The sequence below is a fragment of the Microcaecilia unicolor genome, chromosome 9 (assembly GCF_901765095.1).
Source record: "Microcaecilia unicolor chromosome 9, aMicUni1.1, whole genome shotgun sequence".
NCBI lineage: Eukaryota > Metazoa > Chordata > Amphibia > Gymnophiona > Siphonopidae > Microcaecilia > Microcaecilia unicolor.
Window position 1 is genome coordinate 188000566 of NC_044039.1, and position 15646 is coordinate 188016211.

Here is a 15646-nt window from a genome sequence, read left to right on the forward strand (position 1 = left end):
TTCCCTGCACTTCAGGCATCTCCCATCAGTTGTAATTATTGCTTCCAATGCCCATTTTGGATACATATAAGGTAAGCCCTTAACAGGAACTTATATTGCTGTTCTTGTAGCCCACTATTCTGTGTTAAAAATAGGATCCTCCTTAAGCAGCTAAACACCCCACTAGTGACCAAACCTCCAGTTCTGCATTCCAATTACACACACAAGGGACGGGATTAAACTCCTAGTCATTTGTTTGCAATGAGCCACAAGTCTTGGATTCCCCTCTTCTCTAAATGAAAATAATCATCCAATATATCTCTTCTCTCAGATTACCCTCAAGTAACAACAAAATATAATGTCATTACCTAGAAATTCTCCTCAGGTACCTGGAATGTCTCAGCTAGGAAATATCCTCACTGTACATCACATCCACTATACAGAAGTCAGTGCTACTTAACTGGATAGGAGCCTCTCCTACTCAGAGCCAGATGCACAAAGGCAGCCGCTGCGGGAGAACTTACCAAGTTGCAGACAGCGACCGATACACAAAGGGAATGGCAAGCAAATGAGATACACAGATCGCCCTTTGTGCATCAGTTGCTGTTTGCGACTCAAAAGCTGTGAAATGCATTTGACACTACCACCATAGATTTTACAGTTGCACGAGGGAGGGGGCTCCTGGAAAGTTCTCTGATTGGGTGGTACATCAAAAACTTAATAAACTTAGAAACTTGGAGTGGACAAAACACCCCTAAAGTATTCTCCTCCTCAAGGTAAAAATCAATAAACTGTACAGAGATGGGCTTACCCACCACATGGTGACAGTAAGAACCGACTGCACAGAGGTGAACCTTTAGGGCCCAATATGCAAATCAATTTGAATGGTGAGAGGCTCCTGGCCGTTTAAATCGCCTTTCCATGGATAAGCAGGCATTTTCAGTGGCACTTAGCTGAACAGTGTCACTACAAATGCCTGGCTATTTTGTGGGGTGTTCTGGGGGCGGAGTAAACACTTAATTAGCTAAGATAACCACATAAATAGGATCACATAAAATAACTTACCTGAGAACCTGTTAAAATGATGGTTTTACCCAGATGTTCACACATAAAAGAGAGGGCTGATGCAGTGTAGGCCATTGTATCTGTGCCGTGAAGAATTACAAAGCCATGATAGAGTTCATAAAATTTCTAGGGATTGAAAACATTACAAAAAAAAAACTAAAAATTTACATTTGTTAAAAGTCAGATTTCAAAAATTTTACTTGTCATAACTAACCTCAGCCAAAGTGGAAATGTCTCCTATGAAAAGAAATTGCAATATGATGTATTTTGCACATCAATAATCACATAGAAATAATGGAAAAATTACCTGTTTTCTTTAGTCTTTAGTTTTACCAGACTAGTCCAGGATGAATGGGTTATGTACATCTACCAGCAGATAGAGACAGGGAAAACAGTTCCAACACCCTTAAGGGTATCGTGCAGCCCGGAATGTTCAGTATTTGGAATAGCCAAACAATAGTGCTCACAATTCCTACACTATCCTTTTCCTCTTTACACATGAATTTCAATTCATACGGATTCCAAGATGTGTTTTTGATTCAAGGCTCTCCTTAGTATACAGTGCTACCCCTCCACCAATTCGATCCACCCTATCACTACGATATTTGTACCCCGTTATGACAGTGTCCCACTGGTTATCCTCCTTCAACCAGGTCTCAGAGATGCCTATTATATCTAATTTTTCATTTAGTGTAATATATTCTAACTCTCCCATCATATTTCTTAGGCTTCTGGCATTTGCATACAGACATTTCAAACTATGTTTGTTGTTCCTATTTACATCATGCTCAGTACTTGCCAGTATTAATTTGCAATCTTTTGTCCGAGGGACCATTTTTCAGGGACCATTAAGGGACCACGGAGCAAGTGCTCTTAAGCTCCGAACTCAAGTGGCATCCAAGTGGCTAGTGCAACCCATGAGACCAGCCCCACTGATGTGCAAATTAGAGCACCGGCAGCACAGAACTGTAAGCGAAAAGAACGATAACCCCCAGACAAGCCCTGTAGCTTGAAGAAGCCTCAAGCTAGTGGGAACTGCGCCCCACAGCCAAGAGGGCTGGAGTGAACAACCTATAAGCAACCAAGAGAGCAGAAGCTCCCATTTTTTTTTAACTCAATTTCCAGTGCAGGCGATGGCTTTCGCTTACCACAGGTATGACAGGACAAATGGGATCATCACCAGTACACTGTGCACTGCAGAAGGAAATCGCCTTCACAGCAGCATATTAACCAGAGCCCCAAATTCTGCCCGACAGAACACAACAAACTACCAGAGAAAGCGTGGAAACCGAGGAGGAACCTCACTGAACCCTGAGCCAGAGAACAGAGACCTTCGGTACCTGTCTGAACCTCATAGCATAAAGTAACATAAATCAGGGAACACAATACCTAGAATAAGGCAGGAACACCAAATAAACACATACTTTCAAGTGTGAGGAAAAACAACGTTTACATGAGCACAGATGTCGGCGGGAAAGCAAAAGAGCACTTCTAAGGAAGGAATTATTCTCTGAATAAAAACTCCTCAAATTAAAAACAAAACAAAACGCAAAAGGAGAAACCCTGCCACTACTTGAACGAACCAACATACCAAGCAATGCCTAAACCAAACCATCATGAAGCCATGCCCAAATAGGAAATCATCCACCACCCTCTAACACTAAAATGACTGCTGCTAGTAAAAGTTCCTAACGAGAAATAATCAATCGATTGTCAAACCCGTTCCGTCATTCAACATTAAACGTTATCAACATGTAATTCATACATAGATGGAATCACTCTGTAATCCATATACCAGTGGTCCCTGGTCCTGGGGGCACCCCAGCAAGTCAAGTATTCAAGATACCCACAATGAATATTCATGAGAGAGATTTGCATGCAAGCAGTGCATGCAAATCTCTCTCATAAATATTCAATGTGGATATCATGAAAACCTGACTGACTGGGGTGCCTCTAGGATCAGGATTGGAAACCATTGCCATACACTGTTAGACACAAACTGTCAGTTCTTTGACTGTCACTTGTTTGTCTCCTACACCTCTATTGCAAGCCACATTGAAACAATTGAGTATTGCATAACATGGGGTATGAATGACAGAATAAAATAAATAAATAAATAAAATACTACTACTATTTAGCATTTCTATAGCACTACAAGGCATACGCAGCGCTGCACAAACATAGAAGAAAGACAGTCCCTGCTCAAAGAGCTTACAATCTAACAGACAAAAAATAAAGTAAGCAAATCAATTAATGTGTACAGGAAGGAGGAGAGGAGGGTAGGTGGAGGCGAGTGGATACAAGTGGTTATGAGTCAAAAGCAATGTTAAAGAGGTGGGCTTTCAGTCTAGATTTAAAGATGGTCAAGGATGGGGCAAGACGTAGGGGCTCAGGAAATCTATTCCAGGCATAGGGAAAAGGCATAAGAGAAAAGGGCACCCACCCCTCCCTTCTGCAAATGTGCAGTGAGTGAACAGCCTGGTAATAGAGAGAGACCAGAATAGAGAGAGAGGAACACAGGACAGGGGCCTGAAAAAGGGTGCAGAAATGATGGCATCCCCTAGTAACAGAGTTCACTTATATCTGCAACAGAAATTGAGAAACAGACTAACAAATGAAACGGTATACTTGCGGTTCCAAAGATCAAATAAGAGAAGAGTTATCCGCAGCTCTCTCTATATAATCACCTAAAAAATAGAGTGTAGCTGGGGGGGGGGGGGGGGGGGGGGAGACCCGGCACCATCAGGTGTCACCCAGGCTCGGGATAAAGGACCCTGAACACTGAATACCATCCAACTCAGAGTTTCCAAACAGCAAAATCAGCCAGCAATCATCCCTTGCTCGACCAACAGCCGGGTGCACCATTCATCCACTTGGAGACAGAAAAAACACAGAGCATTTCAGGCTGCAAGATACCCTAAAGGGCAATTCACTTGGAACTATTTTCTCTGTCTGCATCTGCTGGTAGATGGGACATAACCCTTTCATCCTAGACTCATCTGGTACAGACAAAAAGGAAACACTAAATATGGACATGTATACAAGCCCTGTACCAACACCAATACATAGTATATTCTAAACAGATAAGAAACAGCAAAAAGGTAAACAAATCACAAAATGCCCCTACAGTACCTTCAACCTTAAAAGGAAAATGGGCTGAAAATAAAAGTGTTTCCCTCGATATTCAAAACTATTTATCGGGCCAGGAATGGCTCCTGGCTGGTTAAATAGCATTTAAGCACCTAACTGCAGACATTCAACGGGAGATATCCTGGTTAGCAGCTAGCCGCTAACCAGCTATATCGCATAACACAGCTGGTTAGGCACAGATATTCAGTGCTAAACCGGCTATGTTGAGTGGTCAAAATAGGCCACTTAAATAGCAGGCCTATCTTTTACCGCTAAAAAGTTAACCAGTTAGTGCTAAATATCGATATAGCCAGTTAACATTTTAGTAGCCAAAATAAACTTGGATATTCCGTCTCTGTCACCAGAAATGGTCCAGCATTGATTATTCAGTTTCAGTGCCAATCGTGGCACTTATGCGAGCTGCCTTCCACAGACTAAATATTGGCCCCTTTTGCCTAGATCCTGCTACTGGCAATCTATCCACTGATATTCATGCCATAGAGCACGTATGGCTTGGCTGTTCACATCTACCTTTGGTTTATTTTAATTAACTTTTTTAAAATTGTATATATGAAAACAGATGTTTTAAAACAAAGGGGTCAATATTCAGCAGGATTTATCCAAGTAGGAATGGCTCCTACCCCTGGGAGTTATCTTAATGACCGGATGGGTCCATACCCAGATTTTCAGTGACATTAGGATAATGCTACGGAATACCTGGTCAGATCACTTTGGCGCTATCTGCCTAGTACTGGGGAGTCTACGGACGGAGCTACAGCAAGGTCCATAGTTACCCAATTAGCAATGATATACAGTTCACTATCAAGGGTAACTACTTGGATAAGGTGAGAACAGCAGAAAGGCATTATTTAGGTACCATTCCGAATACTGCTGGAACCCTGATAAGTGTCGGCAAATGCTTTATACTTGGATATTCAACACCAATAGCTAGGTAGGGCCTGTTGCTGATATCTGGGTCTATAAGACCCACAGCAGACAGCATTTAAATAAACACCGACTGCCAAAGGCTGAATATTGACCCCAAAATACATGTCTTTTTAGGTAGAGAAGCCATTTTAATCATTTATTTTATTTTATTTTTTGTCATTCAGAATTTTACCTTTATAATTAAATATGGTTGGCTGTATATCTTACATCGTATTTTTGTTGTTGCTGTTTTTTTTGCCACCCAAAACATTCTGCTGAAAGGGTAGTCTACAAACTAAATAAATATTTGTGCCTTATTGTTAAACCCATGTACTAGAAGCAATTAGAATAAGCTTAGGGAAGCGTCTGAGGAGGAAAAATGTTAGGAGGAATGCAAATTAGTCAAATGTTTTGATTTCTTGTAGCTGACTTTACTGGCTTTTTGCACTATTAACTGAAGCAGATCGTTCACCCTGGTGTCACACATACAGAAAGTAGAAAACTCATGCTTGCCAAGCCTATATGTTGGATTGCTAGTGCTATAATGCCCTCTTGTGTGCAAAATGGTGCATTCATTTTTCACTGTAAACTACTACTTCAGGTGATAGGTATCCAGCGGCTTAAAAGGAGCACTAAGGACTGGTGGTCAATATGGAGAAGGGATCCCTTGTCCTGAGTGATGAGCATGGGGAAGCACTCCAGTGTCAACAGATCTTTGGAGGTAAGCTCCAGAAGAAGTGGTAACCAGTTCTGCCTCAGCCAATAAGCAAAATAAGAATCATGGTTTCCTGATCTTGCTTCAGTTTCAGGAGAGTTTTCCCTATAAGAGCTACAGCAAGATACGTTTACAGAAGACATTTTCCACAGTGGAAGACAAAGACATCTGAAGCTGGTCTGCTGTGGGATCCTAGTCTGGAGCAAAACTGATAGAATTTTCTGTTGAAGTGAGTCACAAAGAGATCAAGGGTGGTGCCCCACTCTCAAAAGATGTTCTGGGCTACGCCATGTCCAGAGATCACTTCTGAGGTTGTATGACCCAACTCAGCCTGTCCACCAGACAGGTGTCTTTCCCTACCAGGAAAGTGGCCTGGAGCCACATCCCATGGGATATGGCCCATTTCTTGGTCGCTTCCTAACATAGGAGGTAGACCCCATACCTCCATGCTTGTTGATATAGCACATTGCAAATGGGTCGTCTGTTTGAACTAGAATAATTTGGTTAGAGCACTGGTCTTGACATCCAGAGGTGGCCGGTTCAAATCCCACTGCTGCTCCTTGTGATCTTGGGCACCTCACTTAACCTCCCATTGCCTCAGGTACAAACTTAGATTATGAGCTCTCCAGGGACAGGGAAATACTCACCTTGAGCTACTATTGAAAAAGGTGAGAGCAAAAATCCAAGTTCAAATAAATAAATTTGGCTCACTACCAATCTCTGAAAGCCTTTAGTACATTCCAGACTGCTCTTAGATCCTGAAGGTTTATCTGCTGAAGTTTCTCCTGAGCAAACCTTGAGGGTAGAACCCATCTAGATGAGCTCCCCATCCCAGACTGGATGCATCTATCATCCATACCTTTTGAACTTTAAGAATTTGGAAGGGTACACTTCTGGCCAGACTTGAGGCAACTATCCACAAGGTCAGAGACTCCTTGAGAGGAGTTGTGACAGATATTATATCCCGCAGGTTGTCCCTGCCTGTGACCATTGGGATAACAGGGCCCATTGAGCTTGCCTCAAACTGAGGTGTGCCATGGGAGTTACATGGAGAGTGGAGGCCATGTGGCCTAGAATTCTCAAAATCTGCCAAGCTGAACCTGCTAATTCTGGTGCACGTCTGTATACTAAACACAGAGATTCTAACCACCGCTGCAGAAGGAATGTGCAAACTTGAGTTGTGTTTAGCAGGGCACCTATGAGCTCCAATCACTGGCAACTGGGATTTAGGATAATTTATGATAAACCATAATAGCTCCAGCACCCAACTGATTATGTGCTATTCTTTTGCCCCTTCTACTGGTGTGCCCTTGACCAGCCAATCGTCTAAGCAGGGAAATGTGTGTACCTCCAAGTCTGCATAGAGATCCTGAGACAACTGCTAAGTATTTTGTGAATACCTTGGGTGCTAACATAAGGCCAAATAGCAGTACTTGTTAATGGAAGAGTTGTTTTTCTACTTTCTACGTCTTGGATGTATCTGTATGTAAGTACAGGCATCCTTCAAGCCCACAGAACATAGCCAATCTACTTTTTGAATCATGGGAAGCAGGGTGCCCAAGGAAACCATTCTGAACATTTGTTTGTTCAGGGCACTCAAGTCTACGATGGAACGAATGAAATTCCCTTGTCTTTTTTGTGATCAAGAAATACTTGGAATAAAATCCCTGGCCCCTTTTCTCTGGTGGAACAAATTGATCACAATGGTCCATACGAGGGAAGAGAGTTCCTTGTTAAATAATTCCTGATGCTGAAAGGTTATCCTTGACGCTCTCACAGGGCAATTTGGAGGAATCTTTCCCATTGTAGACTACTATTTTTAGAACTCACCAGTCTGAGATTATAGGCGGCCACCTTGCCTTGAAAAAATTTAACCTCCCTCCTAATGGTAGGTCATCTGGGACAGTTACAGAGATTGAAGCTATGCTCTCCTGAAGCCAGTTAAAAGCCTGCCCCTTGTTTTGACTGAGGAGTTGGCTGGGGTTTCTCATCCCTCTGTCTCAGGTGAGAGTGAGGTCCCCGAGTCAGAGCAAAACAGGAGGAGGCAGGATACCTACACCTGTGATGGTAGTAGAACCTCCATTGCCCCCACTCCCACTAAAATACCATCTGGATGAGGAAGCCAAGCTGGGAGTGGGCCTGGAAAGTGACTTGATCAGTGCTTCTTTTCAAGGTCAGTAGCCCCTTGAATCTTAATACTCACTCAGGAGACAGTGAAGGTGACACAATGAGACAATGATGCTATGTGGTCTAGAAGATTTATTAAACAGTACTACACCTTGACTCGACACAGCCATGTTTCGGCCCAACGACCTGCCTCAGGAGTCTGTGTTGTGTAGATCAGTCTGTCTGTGTCTCTTGTTATGAGGAATGCATGAAATACCTGTTGTGGTAGTACACAAATAAAAGGGAAGGCAGGAAGCACTACTAATAGCACCGAACGGTCACTAAAAATACGCTACAGGAACTTCTCAAGACTAGTGACGCTCAGTCTACAGTATAAAGAATGGCAAAAAATTGACTGTAGAAGTCTGCCCGGAACTATCCTTAGGTTCCAACTACTGGAGTTGCTGTTGAAGCCCACTCCAGCAAATCCAAATCCATCTTGTTATTTGCAGGACATAGACTGTAAAAAATAGTCTGCCCAGCATATTCCTCACTTTCCAATTACTGGAGCAGGAGGACAGTGCTGGGCAGTGCATAAAACTATAACATGTCCAATGTCTCTGCCCTGGGTTCATCCTCAGTTTCCAACTCAAATGGAACAGACTGGGTCATCTCCAATTTAAAAAAAAAAATTTTTTTAATCAAAGAAAGTCCAAGGGATCCCTCTGGTGCTTCCTCAGATGACCAGGCATGCTCAGAATTACTCAAAAACGTACTCCCCTGGAAACCTCCAACTCTCTGCCTGCCTCTAATGACCCACACCATGGTCAGGCCTCAGCTTGGGCCATCAAGGCACTGGGTACCTCTGGTATGTCGGAGAAGCTTCTGGGGGCATGTGGCCTAGACCACCATTTTAAATGCTGCACAGAACCAAAATGAATTAATTCAAGATGGATGTTATTGATTACACAACATTATGGACTGAACAAAGCAATTTTCCATTCAGCCTGTTTCTGTGTGAAAGATCTTCGACTCATGTTTGTTTCTGACGGGTACTGAATCAAACTGGCCTGAAAACTGACAGCTGAAGCTAGCCACTATAAGTACAGAGCAACTAGTCAAGACTAAGCACTGTGTTCCAGAAAGGACTCTTTGTCATGCTATGTCAGAGCCACTGTATCTTAGATACTCAAGTGGAGAGTACCTGACCAAGTAGTTCTGACAGCATCTGCGATTTCCACTGTAACTAAACCACAAAGACTGTTGGCAAATGTTGCGCAAACAGCATTGGTCACTAAAATTTAATAAAGACTTTGCACAGACAAACTGCCATAACTAAGCATTTTGTGTTGCATGACAAGTTGAATTGCTGCCTTGGTATTTGAAGAAATAAGCAATGCAGACTAATAATAATTAATAAATCTTTGTTTTAAAATTCACAAAGCCCAATGGGAGATCAGCCACATCAAAAAAAAATCCAGCAATTGTAGAGCATTTAATGAATCCAGTTATAAGAGATATATTTATCAAATTTTTTTTGTTGGTTTTTTTTTTTGAGAGAGTAGCAAAGGATAACTTTTATTACTAGCCTGCATTTCATCTGCTTATTCCTTTCTTTGCTCACCTTTGCAGTTGGCATCAAGTCATTTGCTTATTATCACACACACTTGCCCTGGACATTAAAGGGCGTATAACTTTGCGCTACCACCCTTGGTAGAGAGCCTGTGGCTTAAAGACTTCATTTGACATTTATCACATTTATTTGTATCTATCTGCCTACATGGCCCGCTGCTCACAGTAGCCTCTCTGCTCTCTGACTAGCACCCACTCAGCTGGAGTAGATTGGGAGATGCATTCCCCACACTTCTTCCCCCAAATGGCTGGAGATCAACATCGGCACAGTGTGCACCAATCCCAATGCAAGCAGAGCACAGGTTCTGAGGATCCACTGCCTACAGGCCTGGCATCAGTGGAGGTCAGGCCCGGAGAATCTTGCCCCCTCCATCCCCCCTCTCGGCAGCCCTGTTTACAACAGGAATCATGATCAGGTCTATGCACTAGTTAATGGATCTCCATAAAGACAGTGTTGTTATACTGGGTGTACTTCTTACAGAGCTTTCTTTCTACTGAACATATCAGGAAAAACAACTGCAGTGAAATCAAACAATTCGATTGTCAAAAACCCATCCAGCCAGCTGCCCGAGGCCTAAGAGGACCTAGTGGGCTACCAAAAAGAAATAAAGCTTAAAAAGTGCCGAAATAATCCTAACTATGAGGAATTACTGAGTATTGAAGCCCCGCACACCAGTGACAGGACTTAAACAGTACAGACGAGAAAATCTAAAGAAAAAAAAATCACTTCATCAACAGTCTCAAGAAACAAGTTGAAGGAGGGCTCAAATGCATCACTGTACTGCTCAGCGGAACAAGCAGGCAGGAAGGCACATGCATGCGTGGTGCAAAGCTTCCAAAAGCTTCTAGAAAATAAGCTGAAGGGGATCCAATGGACAATGTCTCCCAACTGTAAGAATATGACAGAGTGCTTAACCTCGGACAAAAGTTTGTGGTTTTTTTTAAATTCAATATTAGTTAAACTGAGAAAAGAGAATGTAGGGTCCTGACACTTACTACTGGTCGGGATAGGAGGATCCATTGCTTTTCCATAGAGAAAAATGCAATTACCTTTGAAAGGCAAGAAAAAAAGATCACCAATGAATACTCGTGAGGAAGCAGGAGCAGCAGACTAATGCCTGAATATCAATGGCCACTGCAGCCCCTCAATCAAAACAAAGAGTGATGGGGAGAGTGGATGATTTGAACACACAGTCGACTGTACAACCCTCTACCCATCCACCCCTTCCCCAAACCAGACATCTAGTGAGGGTGGAGAGAATGAAGAATGCTGGGCCTAGCCACCTGTACCCAACCCCCCTGCACAATCACTTTGGAGATAGGCATGGTATCTTCACCTTCGTCAGGTGTGAAGCACCTGTGCAACTGGCATTAACTGTAACATAAATTTAACAGTTCTAAGTTGTAGTTTTCAAAAACGTACTACAATGTTTTGCAGCATAACAAATTATATTACATCAAAAATGCACCTACACAATGTGACAATTTAAAATCACAAAGGGGACATAGACAAATCTGAATCAGGTCAACTAAGTGGTCCTTGTCCACTGACATCTATTATATAGATTAAAAAAAAAAAAAGATTTACCTAGAAACATCTCTTTCAACCAGAAGAATAATACACTCAGTCACTATACCTGAATATCCATGGCAATTTTAGCCCAGTCATCTGTCGTCATGTTACAAGAATCAAGCAAAGGAGAGTATTCCAGAATTGTGTACACAATCCGTAAATTCTTTTTAGCGAGACTGTGGGGAAATCAGCAGAACACCAGTCAGCTGACAGTGGTAATAACCATAATGTTTATAGTATAGTAACAAAATATAATCTAGACGAGAACATCCAATTTGTGCATTATTAAATATGCTCACAAGAAACTCCAACAAATTAAATCCTGTATCCTTAAATTATATCTTAATCAATTAAAAATAAAACATCTATGTTAACATATTCACAAACGTGACATAATATCTTAAAGACATCCCCTCCCCATCCACCCTGATATTTAAGCACCGTGGTTAGTGTTGAATTCAAATCATGACTGCAGCATTTAAACATATACTCAGATACCACTGCTGAATATCTAGGTATAAGGTGGCTGCCAGAAGTTATCCAGGTACTGTGGAGGCAAAGGGCCCCTGCACAAAGCACTATAGATAGCACTGTATGCTCCTATATAACTAAAGTATATGGGATTATAATACATGGCACTATGCAGCATTACCAGCCTGACACTAAATGCAGACTCTAGCTGATCTCATCTTTAATGCAGAGGAATGTCATCTAATAAGCCTCGGCCTTGTATACACACAAGAGAACACTGCCAAGGGTGCAAAATGTATCAGAATAACAATTTTGGTATCGATACTGACGTCAACGCCAGACCAGCAAAGGACTATTGGAATTTCCCTTACGGCTAGAGAGGTCTGTGGCTGGAAAGATACTGCACGTTGTTTATGCAAACTCTTCTCAATGTCAAGGTAACCCCTTCAATGTGAAGCCAGTGAGACAATGCTGTGGTCCCTCAAGACACAACATTCAAGACAAATAAATTTATTTGTGCATCAACAACAAGGCCAGAATGCATGTCATTAACTCAGCTGCAGCTTGTGATTTTTGTATAAAAGAGGCTCATATCTGAAGCAAAAAGGCTGTTGGTATTCCATCTGTTCTGCGTCTGATTGACCTGTCTGAGGAACACTCTGCCACCTGCTGGATACCTGGTACCATCTCCATTCAGGTTGTATAGTTACCATGTATAGTTGTTTTATAAGTGCTGTGGGTTTAGAGTAACTGGCTGAATAAGGCGCCTACCTTAGGGATCTATGTGATTATTCTGTGCCATTTTCACGATAAGACCATTTCTGTTTCATGACGCCTGAATTTACATGTTGCTTTTGCTGCTATTGTAAATAAATAAGCAATCTATTTTTACAATACCCTTGGGTGTGTAGTTCATTTATGAATTTGTTTCTATAGATAAAGGGAAAACAATTTCTTTAGACACTACACTGCCTAATACCAGAACGTGGCAGTTACGTTCCCAATAACATCCCAAAAGATGTTATCTGTGTACGCTCCATAGAATGGAGGTTGCACCGAGATGTAGAAAAGGGATCTAGATCAGATAAGAACTGTCTTGTACCTCTTCAGGGTTTGGGGCTTCACTTTACTTTCAGAGCTGTCTGTGTTAGTACAGCTATTAGGAGTTCTACCCAGAGTCTCTTTCTTATCATTGTTTTACAGTATGTTGGGAACATATTTTGTAAATATCCCTGCTTTGGCAGTTTTACTGGAAAAAAGCCCTTGAAACAAACAGTTGCTTTTTCTGGACAAGTAATAATCATAAGGGACTGCTTTTAAGCGAGAGCTCCTGGATTTAAACCTTGAGATGACACTGTTTCATACGTCCATAAGCATGGGTGCCTATCTGCTGTAGAAGAGCTGTAAGTAATACAGCTCTGTTAGAGCTCTTCCCTATTAGAACAATAAATTGCAGTGGCTAAATTAATATTGATAAATTTTAGTGTGAACAAGAAACTACAGAATAATAGAAGCAAAAGGAAAAGTTAATGCTTTCTGTTTATTAATGGAACAGTACTTCTGCTTTTTCATTTCACTAATGTAATTAACTTTTCACAGTACACAATCAATCCTTAATTCTGTACAGCAACATTTGTGTAATTTAAACAAGCTAGCATTCAGGATGGCAAAGGTGGTAGCACATATTCATTATCTGTCATTAGCAGATATTCCCATTTATATTAATCTGGTCAAGATACCACTGGAAGTTGCCTACCAGAAGGTATGTTCTGTGTTCAGGGCTGAGCGAGAGTGGATGCCATCAGAGATTAGGGGATGGATGAGGCAGAAAAACTTTGTGAACAGTATCTAGAGTTCTCTGATCCTGTCAAGTATTTTGATCTATGGCAGTTTGTACATATAAAAGCCATCATAGCGCTCGAGGTGATGAGCTCATGTAGAACCCACAGACCTGCCCAGTTTTCCACACGAATGACAGATGGCCCTGGAATTGTTATAGTTGTGATCGTGACACTAAGAGGCTCATTTTCAAAGCACTTAGCCTCCCAAAGTTCCACAGAAACCTATGGAACTTAGCCTCCCAAAGTGCTTTGAAAATATGCCTCTAAGGCACCTGGTCAGGAAAATAAATATGGCTCATTGATTTTGGCATTACTGTCTAAATACTCTGCTTATGGGATTATAACTAAGGGCCTCTTTTACAAAGCTGGGCTAGCAATTCCTGTGTGTTAAATGAAAGGACGGTCATTCAATTCCTATGGGCTTCCTCTCATTTGCCGCATGGGAATCACTAGCGCGGCTTTGTAAAAGAAGCCCTAAATGCATTATACCTGAGTCTGACCATTCAAAAGTTGCAAAAGAACTGTCATTCTCAATGGGTATCAGTGGTCCCACTCCTCCTGTAAACTACGGAGACAGCTCCCGGTTAGTATCAAAGTTTCAGGTTCCCATTTGAGACAAAACTAAGAAACTGACCTTTCAGTCGTTGCCTAGTCAGCAAGCATTCTCAGAATCAGACCCATGATAACAGCAACGGAGTCTCTGACTCATATGTCTGTGTTAACGAGGAGACAGAACCAGGTTTAAACACAGTATCTTCCTTTAAGGAGGGAAACACGTGTGGGATCCCATGGAGGATATGGAGATCAGGAAGAGTTGTGGGATGGAGCATACCATGTTAGCTTCTGTTCCCCAGCCAGAGAACAGTGTCCCCAAGCCCGGCTCTCTTTTAGTGGACGCAGGAAAGAGTCCTGCCTCCACCAGTGAAACCAACAGTGTTAACTTGTCTCCGGTACAGACTAACAATATTTTACCACACGGAAATTGTGACATAGTTCTAAAGCAAATTCCTTTGTTATCTGAAACTGACAGGGAAGAACACAGTGTTGAGAGAGAAGGCACAGTTTCTGACCCTCCCCCCTCCATCCCTTCTTTCAATGCTATGGGAGTCTGTGTGAAACAGCAAGTTAATGCTGCTTCTGTGCTCTTATCAGAAAGTGATTTAACTGTGTGTCAGTCTTTTCCACAATTAAGAACAGTAAGAAAACGACATCCACTGCTTTCCCTCTCTAAGGGAACGCTGTTCTCAGTCTGACTGAACCCAGATGTACAGAAGTTATAACACTGCAGGGATTAGAAAAAGGTGGGGTGGTGCAATTGCCTCTTCTGCCCAGCATTATAGTGATTCTGGCTTTAGTACAGATTTTGAGAAGGAGAATTTTGTTGCTAGTTTCAATAAGTACTGACAAATCTCTCCCTTTGTTAAAAGCTGTTTCTATTCCAGAGGGAAATTTTCATGCTGTCCCTCCAGGGAGTGATAAGAACCTGTCATAAGTAGCCACAGATCTCTGAGGAAGAATGTATTGCATCATAACTCTGTATCCATTTCTTCTAAGGCAAATGTATTAGTTATTGAAAGAAGGCAGACCAGTCAACCTAAATTGTCCCCAAAGGGACGGGTCAGTAAAGTTAGGCATAGCATGTGTAAAAGGAAAAAAAAGAAGCACATGTACCAGATGTACTGAGGAAAGGCCACAGGAAAAGAGCAGAGCCTCACTGAGATGTTAGAGAGAGAACCTGGCAAAAGACTATGTTTAAACTAGAGCAAGTAATCTGACATAAGTACATAAGTAATGCCACACTGGGAAAGACCAAGGGTCCATCGAGCCCAGCATCCTGTCCACGACAGCGGCCAATCCAGGCCAAGGGCACCTGGCAAGCTTCCCAAACGTACAAACATTCTATACATGTTATTCCTGGAATTGTGGATTTTTCCCAAGTCCATTTAGTAGTGGTTTATGGACTTGTCCTTTAGGAAACCGTCTAACCCCTTTTTAAAACTCTAAGCTAACCGCCTTCACCACGTTCTCCGGCAACAAATTCCAGAGTTTAATTATGCATTGGATGAAGAAATATTTTCTCTGATTTGTTTTAAATTTACTACACTGTCGTTTCATCGCATGCCCCCTAGTCCTAGTATTTTTGGAAAGCGTGAACAGACGCTTCACTTCCACCTGTTCCATTCCACTCATTATTTTATATACCTCTAT

The 15646-nt window shown here is 42.0% G+C and overlaps 1 protein-coding gene across 1 annotated transcript in view; it reads right to left on the minus strand.

The window, feature by feature from the left end:
* Positions 1-15646, minus strand: part of ASPG (asparaginase) — a 144926-nt gene that overhangs the window by 102498 nt on the left and 26782 nt on the right. Inside the window, exons 3-4 of the mRNA XM_030213781.1 lie at positions 11191-11302; positions 1045-1170 (exon numbers count right to left, since the gene is read on the minus strand). Coding sequence (XP_030069641.1) covers positions 1045-1170; positions 11191-11302 — 238 coding nt within the window. The remainder of the gene's footprint in view (positions 1-1044; positions 1171-11190; positions 11303-15646) is intronic.